The 13,553-nt window shown below is 42.7% G+C and overlaps 1 protein-coding gene across 5 annotated transcripts; it reads left to right on the top strand.

Moving 5' to 3' along the window:
- Positions 1-1,193: 1,193 nt before the first annotated feature.
- LOC311109168 (uncharacterized protein) lies at positions 1,194-6,900 on the top strand. 5 transcript variants are annotated; one of them, XM_084151998.1, is made up of 11 exons: positions 1,194-1,494; positions 2,800-2,897; positions 3,210-3,288; positions 3,424-3,507; positions 3,878-3,913; positions 4,070-4,141; positions 4,397-4,492; positions 4,807-4,884; positions 5,210-5,302; positions 5,554-5,613; positions 5,976-6,900. In XM_084151998.1, exons 1-11 carry the CDS (start codon positions 1,471-1,473, stop codon positions 6,054-6,056), a joined length of 801 nt encoding a protein of 266 aa, XP_084008124.1. In that variant the 5' UTR covers positions 1,194-1,470; the 3' UTR covers positions 6,057-6,900. The 5 variants fall into 5 exon arrangements, 4 of the variants coding, with proteins under 4 accessions (XP_084008124.1, XP_084008127.1, XP_084008126.1 ...); XM_084152001.1 differs by having other exon boundaries at positions 1,199-1,494; positions 4,843-4,884; XM_084152000.1 differs by having other exon boundaries at positions 1,209-1,494; positions 4,840-4,884.
- The last annotated feature ends 6,653 nt before the right edge of the window (positions 6,901-13,553 follow it).

The raw sequence follows: 13,553 nt of genomic DNA, 5'->3' as shown, positions 1-13,553 counted from the left end.
TTCTAGATGGTAGCAGGGTGAACAGACCGTGGCTCGGTGGCTGGGTTCTTTGATGATCTTCTTGGCCTTCCTGTGACAGCAGGTGCTGTGGATGTCCTGGAGGGCAGGCAGTGTGCCCCCGGTGATGCGTTGGGCTGACCACACCACTCTCAGTTGCCGTACTAGGGGAAGATTCAGTCTGACAGAATGCTCTCGATGGTGCAACTGTAGAAGTTTGTGAGGTTCTTATAGGGGCCAAACCGAATTTCTTCAGTCTCCTGAGGATGAAGACGCACTGCTGCGCTTTCTTCACCCCGCTGTCAGTGTGGAGTGACCGATCACATTTTAGGTAACATAGTTTGGCACTATTCTATTTTGGAGGGAGGTGGAATATTTCTATTTCTATTTTTTATTTTAGGTTTTCTCTAAACTGCTATGTAGTAATGCTCGCAAACCTCTTTTATATTGTGTATACTCTTACTAACACAATTCCTGTTATTTTATAAAGGTAAATGTCTACCTGTGTTTTTTTATGATGGTATTTGTATTTATTTATCTATTTACCGCTAGGTGGCAGTAATTTCCTTATCGCAACTGTACCAAAGACTGTACCATACTGTAGTCTCTGATTGTACCAAAGAGTTTTTAGTAAACCAAGATAGACCACATCCTGTCGTTTCCAATGGGAACAAATGAGTCATAGTGGGCAGAACAATCAAGGAGGTGGGCAGAGCCAAGCACGAGCTAGCTATTGGCGCGTTGTAGGATCATCAGCATATTTCCGTTAGGGAACGCCTACTTTGAAGTGTGCAATAACTCAATTCGCCTTTGCACTCCTTCTAAACAACGCGATTTTTTTTTGTTGCAAAGGGTAAAGTCTACAAAACTTAGTCCACTCTGTTCATAACATATTCTAGTTTAGGGAACAGAAAACTGTATTGAGATCAAATGTTTCATCGATGAGAATATTTGCAGAATGTCGGCCAAAATCAATCTCATTCCATCTTCTCCCACTGCCAGCCAGTGGGCTTTCTCTCGCTACCATTTTTTGTACAGTGAGTGGAAACGCCAAGCGGATGCTTCACATTTATACATCTGGTAAAATATATGTCTCATTGTTCTATCTGTGATTGTACTGCATGTCTGTGTCCGTCGTCAGAGACCGGTCGTCACTAGTTAAAACAGCCACAAAGCCTTAATTAAGTCTAAACCCCGCCCACTGCTACAATTTATCTTGTTAAAATCTGATTTAAAACCTAACCACACTACTAACCGTATGCCTAACCCGAGCCTTAAATTAAGACCAAAAAGCAACTTTTTGTAGCCAACGCTGACTTTGTGGTTGTTTTATCTAGTGGAAACCAGCTACCTGCTGTAGCTACGTAACGTCTTTAAAGAGCCTCGCTTTTTGTAGTGGCTAACGTCAACGGGAAGCATGCCACGGTGCTCAATTGATTGATATTAGCCCGATAATAGGCTAAATCTGTAGAAATGGGGAAGAGAGACAATAGAGTGGTAAGCCATGTGTGAAATAAATCCAGTTATGTGGATATTTAGCTTTTTACGATTAATGGTATGCATGAAAATAAACGAACGTGTTGGCTATAGCTAACAGCTGGCACTGAAAAAGCATGGGCCTATATGTTAGCTAGGCCATCTAAGCTAGCTACTGTAACTAAGTGTGCAGGCAAATTGAATTTAAATTAAACTAGTTATATCAAAGGTGCACAAATTGTAGTTATTTTAACATACGCTATGTTTATCGAACGAATATAGCTAACTAGCTAGGCAAACTAACCTGGCAGATACAGAACAGAAGAACAAGTTAGCAACTAGCTAGCAAGAAGGACCACTATCCGTGCCACAACTATTAGCTCGCGCGTCAACAAGACTATTAAACGTATCATCTATTTTGGTCGAAATATCAGTTTCAATCTGTTTCTGTTTATAATAATATAGGTAGCTAGCTAACACATCCTGTCTGTTAACATAATCCAAATAACGCGGACGAAGAAGCTACTGTTACAGTAGCTAGCTAAGCCTGCCAATTAGGCTCGAGTTCATCATCAACAGAATTGCCCGGACTGGCTAGCTATGTGCATTAGCTAGCTATCTTTGCTACTACTGTATGACTTTGTAAACATACCTTTGTATGAAAAGACCATAGAGTTGGGATTGATCGCCTTGGACTTGTTTGACCCTAGTCAAAGTTACTGGTACCAAGCCAATTAAAAATATTGTGTGTTTATTATGGGTGCGTTCGTAAATATACCCTGGTAATCTATTCTGATTTCAGAGCACTCTGCTGGTTTGAGTGCCAGAGGCCGCAGAATATTTGATGAATTTACAAAACGCCCTTAACTCGGTTGTTATGACCGGTGTAAGTAAACAAAGGCTAAAAAAAACTTTATTCAATAGTTGCCGTAAGTTAGTCACTAACCCTCATAACATGAAAGCACTCTAACCAGCTCTGCTAGGGCGAGTAACATTTTCAGAGTGAGGTGTTCTCTCATTTGTGTCTGGAAGTAGCTAGTAAACTAGCCAACTTTAACCATTTAGCTTGTGTAGTTGACTGCCGTTGAGATCAGAATGGTCAGATCAACCCTACTCCTCGGCCAGAGTGTCCAGTATACACTCTGAAACTCCAGAGTGAATTTACAAATGCACCCTATGCTTCCAATTCCTGTCTAGCTAGTGTTATTGTCTATGCCGGGACCACACAGAATGCTGATCTACTGTTCGTTTGGCGAAGTGTATTTTAGGGATGGTAACCAGATGTTGAGGTGTCTGGTCTGACTGCCTCCCTTTTTGTGTTTTCAGTCTTATGTGAACCCCATAGCTGCATCACGGGCCAAGGGACCCGCACCAAATGCAGGACCCTCTATCCAGGATTACCTGAGCAGACCACGGCCAACATGGTAAGCATTAAGATAACACACATAAGGACTCGGGCGTTGTGCCTGAAAAGTTCTCCAGCTTGTACAACTGGCGAGATGGACATCCGTCATTGATATTGCTGAAGAATGTCCACGGGTAGATGGTGGATCCCTATTACCTTCTATGTGTGTAAATCAGGGTGATAAAGCATTGCTGTCTTATAATAGTAGGCTACACAGTATGGAATGCTGCCTGCAAATCACAATAAATTGTTGCCATGACCTTGAATATTTGGACCTACATCACCATCAGCTGTGATCCATTATTGAGTGTTGATTTGTTGTTTTTATCAGGGAAGAGGTGAAGGAGATCATAGAGAGGAAGAAGAAAGGCTCCAGAGCCCTGGCGGACTTTGAGGACCAAATGAACGAGGTATTGTTCAAATGTCAACAAAACCAGCCATGTACCTGTGTGTTCTGTATTTTACTGTTGTTATTATACTGTACAATTCCAGTGTTTTTAAAAAATATTTAGCTTACATAAAACATCACTATTTGCGTCTTATAGAATTGGAAGAAGGAGCTGGCGAAGAACAGAGAGAAGTTACTAGGTGGCGTTGACAAGGAGAAAGATGAGAAGGAGAAGAAAGAGGTATGCTTCCAGTTCATCCATGTTTTGAATAGAATACAACTTTATTGTCCATCCAGGATGGAACATTTTCTTTGGCATCACCTTCCATTAAAAGGATCACATACACATACATTCTCACATCATACCCATTTAAACCAGTCAGTCCATCATGTTACATACACTCCAAAACAGAGGACATTAATACATTCACTCACAACCGACCGCTGTCCCAACTGCACTGGATAGGTAAGTACGTATACTGATACAATTTACTTTGCATTTAGTAGTCCAACAGCACAAAGAACTAATGAATGTTTGAACACGTTCTTCTTAATACAACCATTTTGTTTTAATGTATCCACCTCTCACACTGAATCTGTTTTGTGTTTAGAAAAAGAAGAAAGAAAAAGGAAAGAAGGCCAATAGGGTGAGGAAAGCTCTCCAATGTTTTGTTGAAGACTGGTGGTAGACATACTGCGGCAGTGGGATCTGCCCTTTAAAAATGGAAGCTTTCCACTAATGTATTTTTGTGTCAGCTACTGTCTTCAAATCTAATGAGCTCTGCTTTCATTGTTTGGTCAAGCGTTCCTCTCCTTCATCCTCCTCATCGAGTTCTGATTCCTCTAGCAGCTCTTCCTCAGACTCTGAAGACGAGGTATGTACCATAGTAGTTAGTGATAAGTCTGTCAGCTTGTCCTACTGTTTCCTAGTCACCCTATCGGCACCAAAGAAATATCATTAATTAGAAGTAATTATATTTCTTCAGTGGGCACAAAGAGCTGTGTGAAGTATTGTGAATTTAATTTCCTGTAACTATTTTGGTTGGATTGAATATTGAGAAATATTATTGTCCTACTATTTCATAGGGAAATGTGGACTGTAATTGTTTTTATGATATCTGTGTGGTCAGAATGAAAAGAGCGCCAGAAAGAAAGGGAAGAAGAAGCAGTCCTCCTCCAAGAAAGCATCGGATGTCACTTCTGTAGAATCTGAGCCCGCCGGCAAGGTTAGTTTGATGTGGAGAATATACCATATTTTTCCTTAGATAATGAAATAAGTCATTTTTAGTTTAAGACATTTCTGCACTCTTAGAAATCTATTTGAATCACATCTAGTTGGATACTTCTAGTCTAGGCCTTATGTTCTGGTTGGTGGACTATTTAATCTTCTCAACATTCCGTCCTGGCCCTCACCGTCATTGTGTTTCTCTAAGTGTTTGTTCAGCCATTGTTTGATTTCTGTTCCTTCATTTGCAATGTCTTAACTTTTTTTGTTACGTGAGTTCTTCACTAAATGTATATGTTTTATATGCAAAAAAAGGTTTCCTTCCCTCTCCTTCTGTTTCTCTCCAAGAAGAAGAAGATGGAGCTGAAAAAGACAGAAGGTGAGAATGAAAAGGTAATGTAACGACAGCATCTGTGTGGCTGTTAGTCCTTCTATTTTGTATTTCTGCCTGAATGTGTGTTTGAACATGCCAAGCTGTAAATGAACATGCCGGGCTGCAGGGAACTAAGGGCTGTAAATGAACATGCCGGGCTGCAGGGAACTAAGGGCTGTAAATGAACATGCCGGGCTGCAGGGAACTAAGGGCTGTAAATGAACATGCCGGGCTGCAGGGAACTAAGGGCTGTAAATGAACATGCCGGGCTGCAGGGAACTAAGGGCTGTAAATGAACATGCCGGGCTGCAGGGAACTAAGGGCTGTAAATGTTTGCCCCTTTAGGGTGAAAAGAGCCGCAGGAAGAAGAGGAAAGCAGAGCGAAGTCATAAAGACTCTCCCTCAGAGATGTCCGCTGACTCAGAAGTGGAGGAGGGTGTAAGTGTATTTACTCTATTCTCCACTGTTCATCTGCCATGTTTTATTTATTGATTTAGATGACTGCTTATATGATTTATATCCATTTGCTCCAGGGCATAGGTCACCCGTAGTTGAAGTGTTAAATGGCGGGAACTGTTTTGTATCCTATATCATTGTGAAATACTGTACTTTGTGATTGGACGTTAGGGAGCTGTCAGTGGAATTTCCCAGCCGTTGTGGTTTTGTTAGTTTTTGCATTGTCTCTGCAGGGTGAACCCAAGAAGAGAAAGAGAAGTAATGAAGAGAAGGAACAAGACAAAATAACAGCAGTAGGTGGTTAAGCCAGATAAGCATACAGTAACCACAGGATGAGAACGGCCACTGCCTTTATTTTTGCCAGACAGATGTTTAATGGTGCAGTGTCTGGCATATCAGAAATGGTGACTAAATTCTGTTTAAAAAAATGTCAACAAATTACCAGACATTGACAACATGCCTCTGTCTGCAGATAAATACATAGCTAACTCTTGGAATTGTTTAAAATGTAATACATTTGTAATATAATGTATTACATTTTGACATGTAGTACAATACTGCTTGATAAATATATTTTTATGCACAGATTGTATATAAAAACATAACAGAATGGAAGCCTAACACTTCCCTATCCAACTGTTGTAAATGCTAACAGGACAAATCAAAGAAGAAAAGAAAAAAGAAGCAGAAGAAACACGGGAGGAGGAAGAAGAAGAAGACATCTTCTGACATCTAGCGGTGTGGTTCTCTGTCCAGCAGGAGAGAGCTTCTGCCTTTCAACTGCCAACAAATCCCACCTGGGGTAGTTGATGGACTATGGGAACTGCTGGCTTGAGAGTTGATGGTGATGGGATGGGGGGTTTCTAATGTGAAGTTAAACTAATGCCGCGTTCAAAACAACTGGGAACTGGGGGGGGGTAAACAAGCTCCGACTGGGGAAAAATATATTTGAACGGTCATTCAACTCGGAAACTCTGGCATCTTTCTAGAACTCAGACTTTCCGACCTGAAGATCACGGACGTCATGATTTGACCTCGTTTCTTTTCGGAGTTCCCAGTTGTCTTGAAAGCACCATAAGGTCTGGTGAACTTGGAGTTACAGGTCATCAAACCCTCTGTGACAACTTTGCATCTTCCTTTTTGGTTTTTTAGCAGATCCGTTTTCATTCGATCCACATAAATGTCAACAAGGACACCACATAAGTCGTCAAGTGTGGCCCAACTGAACTGACGAATGTGCCTATGAAATGAAAATGTACTTTCATTTTGTACACCCTTGGTATGCAGGCCTACAATGTCTATTTTCATCTTCTTGGCCATCTCATCTTTCTAAAACTGCGTCGCTAGCTACACAATGAGGTCATTTTGGGACTTTGTTATGCTGGTGCCATGATGCGTGTAATCTGATATGATGGCCACTTCTCTTGCCAGCCTCATATTGAAGTTGGGATTGTGAAAATACGAGTGAAATGGTCATAATCACAAGGGACAAACTGTTCAATTCTGTTAAATGTAATAAGTTATAAAACTATGAATTATATATATGAATGGGGTTTCATTATTAAAGTGTTAATGTTTTAGCTGTGGTAATATTGTGATTTTTAGTGGATGGATGAATGATTTGCATGGGATGAGAGTAAATATTTACATTTATACTTATCATCCCAGGACGCATCATGAAATACTGTACAACTACAATTTTGATAAGAGAAGTTCCTAAATGTATGCCAATGCAACATCATTTGCATTTGGGGGGGGGATATATATATATATAGCTGACATTGAATATCCCTTTGAGCATGGTGAAGTTATTAATTACACTTTGGATTGTCACTACAAAGATACAGACAAATTCACCTTTCAGCAGGACAATAACCTGAAGCACAAGGCCAAATATACACTGGAGTAGCTTACCAAGACAACGTTGAATGTTCCTGAGTGGCCTAGTTACAGTTTTGACTTACATCGGCTAGAAAATCTATGGCAAGACTTGAAAATGGCTATCTAGCAATGATCAACAACCAACTTGACAGAGCTTGAAGAAATTAAAAAAGAATAATGTGCAAAGCTCTTAGAGCAGGTGTATCAGACTCATTCCACGGAGGGCTGAGTAGTGGCTGCGGGTTTTTGGTTTTTCTTTCAATTAAGACCTAGACAACCAGGTGAGGGGAGTTCCTTACTAATGACACCTTAATTCATCAATCAAGTACAAGGGAGGAGTGAAAACCTTCAGGCACTCAGCCTTCCGTGGAATGAGTTTGACACGTGTCTTAGAGATTTACCCAGAAAGACAGCTGTAATCGCTGCCAAAGGGGATTCTAACATGTCAGGGGTGTGAATACTTATGTAATTGAGATATTTCTGTATTTCATATTCAATAAATCTATAAAAAAAACTAAACATGTTTTCACTTTGTCATTATGGGGTATTGTGTGTAGATGGGTGTTACGGATACAGGTATCCTGTGTCTTTTGTGTTTTTCCTCTCCTTCTGCCCTAATCACAGTGTCCTGTATGTTCCTGATTGGTGGTCGTTAGGGTGTCTGCTGATTGCTAAGGTGGACCAATCAGTGAACATTCCTCTGCATTGCACCACCTGTTGCTGGTTTTTCAATCACACATCCCATTGTTTAAAAGCCGGTCAGTTGTGTTTGTTGTTAGAAGACTATTTTCCGTATGTGAGTATGGATACTGTGGTGTCCTGTGTACGCACTCATTTGCTGGTTACGCTGTTTGGTAACTTTGTGTGTTTCTGGGAAAAGGGGAAGTTAAGCAAGCTGCCCTTGGGCATACATTACCCGTAGAAAGAAAACTGTCTATAAACACTAGTTAGACCCACTGTATTTTTGTATGATTAGCAGTAGCTTAGCGGTTCTTGAGGCAGGCAAGATCAGTTTAGAGGTGTTTTACACTATTGTTTCATTTCTTGGGTCCTGCTCAGCCCTTTTCCCAAACCTTTACCGTGTGTTCAACAATAAACCTTTTATGTTTGACGGTAGTTTATGGTTGTCGTGTAGTTTTATTTCTCACTGTTCCATGTCACGCTTATAATTTGCATGAATTATGTTACGGGTCTCATGTCCATCCACCCTAGACGTTTAAAGCCACGGGGTTCGTAACATAATGTGGGGGCTCGTCCGGGATCATTCTCATTGATACCCGTGCTACTCATGCAAATTAGTTAGTGTCTGGTTCAGTGTTGAGTTTGGCAGCTGTAACTACCTGTTGTTTTGTGTTCAGTATTCGACGGCTCGTGTTGCTAGTTTAGGATGGCTACTTTTGAGTTGGATGCATTTTTGGGAAACCCTACGTGGGAGGTTTTTGAGAATTGCCGTAGAGTGGATCTACAGGTTTTGGCTGACCACTTTTCTGTACCCATACCGAGGGGTTTAGTGAAAGCCGAAGTGAGGAAAACAGTGTTAGAGATATTATTGAACGAGCGAGTGCTTGAGTTACCGCTGCCTGAGTCTGCTGCTCCTGTAGGGGATGTGGTTGCTGCTCCTGTAAGCCCATCAGTGTCTGAGGACGAGGCTAAGGCTCCAGCCACATTGCCCCGTTTTGACCCACTCTCCCCACTGACTGACAGTGATGCTAGGATGGATGTCCGCTCGACACGGCTCCAAATGGAGGCGGAAGAGCGAGCACAGATCAGGCAAGACAAGCTGGAGACGCGTAAGATGGAACTGGAGACGCGTAGGCTTGATCAGGAACTGGAGACGCGTAAGATGGAACTAGAGGCAGAACAGGAGACGCGTAAGATGGAACTGGAGATGCGTAAAATGGAACTAGAGGCAGAAACAGCGAGGTTAGTCTCTGCTCATACTATGTCTTCTAGTGAGCCGTCCTCACCAGCTGTGTCGTCTGCTACTTTTGATATTAATAGACAGATCACCTTGGTACCTGTGTTTAGGGAGTCAGAGGTTGATTCCTATTTCAGTGTTTTTGAACATATAGCAGTAGCATTGAAATGGCCCGAAGAGGTATGGTGCCTATTACTTCAGTGTAAATTAACAGGTAAAGCCCAAGAGGTTCTGTCAGCGCTACCTCTTGAAGACAGCTTGAATTATGACGTGGTCAAAGCTACTGTTCTTCGTGCCTATGAGCTTGTTCCTGAAGCATATCAACAGAGATTTAGGTCTCATAAAAAGGCTTCTACTCAGACTTATGTGGAGTTTGCTAGAGACAAAGGAAATCTGTTTGACAAATGGCACAGTGCTAGTAAGGTAACTGATTTTAACTCTCTACGGGAGTTAATCTTGTTAGAAGAGTTTAAAAATTGCTTACCCGAACGCATTGTAGTTTATCTGAACGAACAGAAAGTATCCTCACTGTCGGAAGCGTCTGTATTGGCAGACAAGTTTGTGTTGACGCATAAGAGCGTGTTTTCAGCTCGTACGGAGAGCAGGGCCGCAGAGTTGCTAACTTTTAGTCCTAGTCGACCAGCAGTACATCCAGCACGCCCAAAAGATGTGCGTCACTGTTTCTATTGTCATAAGGTGGGACATATGGGTAATGATTGCTTTCTGCTTAAACGCAAACAGGGGATGCCTCAGCACGCCAGGCCGCCAACGGGTGTTGGGCTGATTCGTACGGTTGTAAGGCCGGAATCAAGACAGAGGCCTCATAGTGAATGTGGTTTGAAAGTCCGTGTCCCAGATCACAGTTATGAACCGTTCATTTTTGAGGGGTTTGTTTCTATATCAGATGACGAAGCGTCTCAGCGTCCAGTTAGAATCCTCAGAGATACTGGTGCGGCGCAGTCGTTCATACTATCTGATGTGTTGCCCTTGTCCAATAATACATATTGTGGTTCCAGTGTGTTAGTACAAGGAATTGAAATGGGATTCGTCCCAGTGCCATTGCACTTTGTGAACGTACACTCTGAGTTAGTCAGTGGAGTGTTCAGAGTTGGCGTACGTCCTATGTTGCCAGTAAAAGGTGTGACATTCATAATGGGCAACGATATTGCCAGAGGAAAGGTGATACCCGTATTCGAGGTATTGGATAAAAGTGACCAGTCTCTCTCCGAGGAGCTGGCACATGGTTATCCAGATGTGTTCCCCGCTTGTGCTGTCACACGTGCTCAAGCACGACAAGTGGGTGAAGTGATAGATTTGTCGAACACGATTCTATTCAGAGAGTGTGACCCAGAGGATAGTTCGGGTGCTACCTCTGGTAAGCTGGTGCAGTCTGACCAACAGTCCAGAGAAAGGAAGAAGGATGTGGAACTTGTTGCTGAGGCAATACAGTTACCAGTTACTCGTGAGCAGCTGATCGCTAACCAAAAGGTTGACATTAGCCTGGCTAAATGTTTTTCTAGTGTTGTCTCAGAGGAGGAGCTAAAGAAGAAAAACATGGCATACTTAATTGATGGTAATCTCCTCATGCGTAAATGGACATCCCATGTTGACGCTGGCGGAGATTGGAATGCTGTTTACCAAATAGTGATTCCTACAGCCTTTCGACAAAATGTTTTATCCCTCGCTCATGATCACCAGTGGTCCGGACATCTGGGAGTCACCAAGACTTATGATCGAGTTTTGCGACATTTCTTTTGGCCTGGTTTAAAACAAGATGTGGCTCAGTTCTGTCGGACTTGCCACACCTGTCAAGTAACTGGGAAACCGAACCAGGTTATTTCCCCCGCGCCTCTTTGTCCCATACTGGCCATAGGTGAACCATTCGAACATGTGATGGTTGATTGTGTTGGACCATTACCAAAGACAAAATCTGGTAACCAGTTTATGTTGACGATTATGTGTGTGGCCACCAGGTACCCAGAGGCCATTCCTCTGCGAAGGATTACTGCTCCGGTGGTGAGTAAAGCGTTGATCAAATTCTTCTCAACTTTTGGGTTACCTAAGGTGACACAAACTGATCAGGGTACGAATTTCCTTTCTAAACTTTTCAAACAAGTGTTAAAATCCTTGTCAGTTACACACCGTGTGTCAAGCGCATATCACCCAGAGTCTCAGGGTGCGCTTGAACGTTGGCATCAGACACTGAAGTCTATGCTCCGTAAATATTGCTTGGAATCTGAGAAGGATTGGGATGAGGGAGTTCCTCTAGTTGTTTGCTGTCCGTGAGACAGTACAGGAATCCTTAGGGTTCAGCCCAGCTGAACTGGTGTTTGGACACACCATGAGAGGACCTATGAAAGTCCTTAAGGATCAGTTTTTATCACAAGAGTTGTGTGTGAAAGAAAATGTGTTGGACTACGTTAGTCACTTTCGTGAGCGCCTACATGGTGCCTGTGCTCTAGCAAAGGAAGCGCTGTCTTCCTCACAGAAACGGATGAAACGACACTATGACACACAGGCTGTTTCTCGTTCACTGCAGCCAGGTGACCAAGTTCTTGTATTGTTGCCGGTGCCAGGAGCGTCATTGTCAGCACGTTTCTCTGGTCCTTATGTAATTGAAAAGAAACTAAGTGAAACTGACTACGTGATACAGACTCCTGATAGAAAACGCCAATCTCGTGTGTGCCACGTTAACATGTTGAAGACATACCACACCAGACCCGTCACTCAGATAGACAGTCCAGAGAAACTGGCCGAGTCGGCTGTCTCTATTGCTGCTACGGCTGTAGTGGGAGGTCATGTTAATGATATGGACGGAGATGGTTTGGAGTTGCGAAATACTCAGCAGCAGTGTGCTAGATTGCCCAATTCAGAGATGCTGCTGTCTCTCCCGTCAAGCCTGATTCATTTAACGGACGGACAGTCAGATGATATTGTGAGACCATTACACAGCTTTCCATGTCTTTTTAATGATGTTCCTACATGCACAAATGTGTTAGAACATGACATTAATGTTGGAAACGCTGCACCTATCAAGCAACATGCTTATCGTGTCAACGTCTCTAAAAGAAAGATAATGAGGGATGAGGTCGGTTATTTGCTAGAGAATAACCTGGCTATGCCAAGTTCAAGTCCTTGGAGTTCTCCGTGTATTCTGGTTCCTAAACCTGATGGGACATCCAGGTTATGTACGGACTATCGGAAGGTAAATGCTGTCACAGTGCCCGACTCGTTCCCGTTACCCAGACTGGATGACTGTATTGATACTGTTGGTGCTGCTACTTATGTAACCAAACTAGATCTTCTAAAAGGTTACTGGCAGGTGCCGTTAACCTCACGTGCCTCCGACATCTCTGCCTTTGTGACCCCAGATCACTTCCTACAATATGCTGTCATGGCATTTGGGATGCGGAACGCACCAGCCACTTTCCAACGCCTGGTTAACACAGTATTGGCTGGAGTTCCTAATTGTAGTGCTTACCTTGATGATCTGGTAATTTATTCCACTGAGTGGTCTGATCATGTTAACACTCTAAGGGTAGTGTGTGAACGTCTAGCAGCCGCTTCTCTAACCCTGAACTTAGCAAAGTGCGAGTTTGGGAAGGCCACTGATACTTATCTTGGTAAACAGGTCGGCCATGGTCAGGTGCGCCCTCTAGATGCCAAGGTCTCAGCTATAAATGCATTTCCCGCACCTACCACCAGAAGAGAGCTACGCCGCTTTTTAGGGATGGTTGGCTACTACTGTAGTTTCTGTAAAAATTTCTCTGCGGTAGTTGCTCCATTAACGGATTTGCTCAGTCCGGCGAGAAAATTTGTATGGTCTGAAGATTGTCGTACTGCTTTCAACACTGCTAAAGCACTCTTATGTAGTACTCCTTTTCTTGCTGCGCCAGATTTTGAACGACCGTTTAAACTGGAGGTAGATGCAAGTGCCAGAGGTGCTGGTGCTGTTCTACTACAGCAGGACCAGAGTGGAGTGGACCATCCTGTCTGTTATTTTTCACGGAAATTTAACAAATGTCAGACAAACTATTCCACCATTGAACAAGAAGCTCTAGCTTTGTTGTTAGCTCTGCAGTACTTTGAAGTTTATGTTGGTTCCAGTGCATTACCAGTGATAGTGTATACTGACCATAACCCCTTAGTTTTTCTCCACTGGATGTACAACCAGAACCAACGCCTTATGCGTTGGGCACTTGTCGTGCAAAATTATAATTTGGAGATCCGCCACAAAAAGGGGTTGGATAATGTGTTGGCAGATGCTTTGTCTCGTGTTTAATGATCTAGGTTTTTTTTTGTTATCCTGTCAGGATGATCTTTGAATTTTGGGTGTTGTGATGGTACGTGTGTCGCAAACCATTGTGGTTTGCTCTTTTAAGGGTGGGAGTGTTACGGATACAGGTATCCTGTGTCTTTTGTGTTTTTCCTCTC

Source organism: Coregonus lavaretus (assembly GCF_964263955.1).
Source record: "Coregonus lavaretus genome assembly, chromosome: 3".
Lineage (NCBI taxonomy): Eukaryota > Metazoa > Chordata > Actinopteri > Salmoniformes > Salmonidae > Coregonus > Coregonus lavaretus.
Note: the sequence above shows the minus strand (reverse complement) of the source record. Positions and strands in the feature narration are given on the sequence as shown.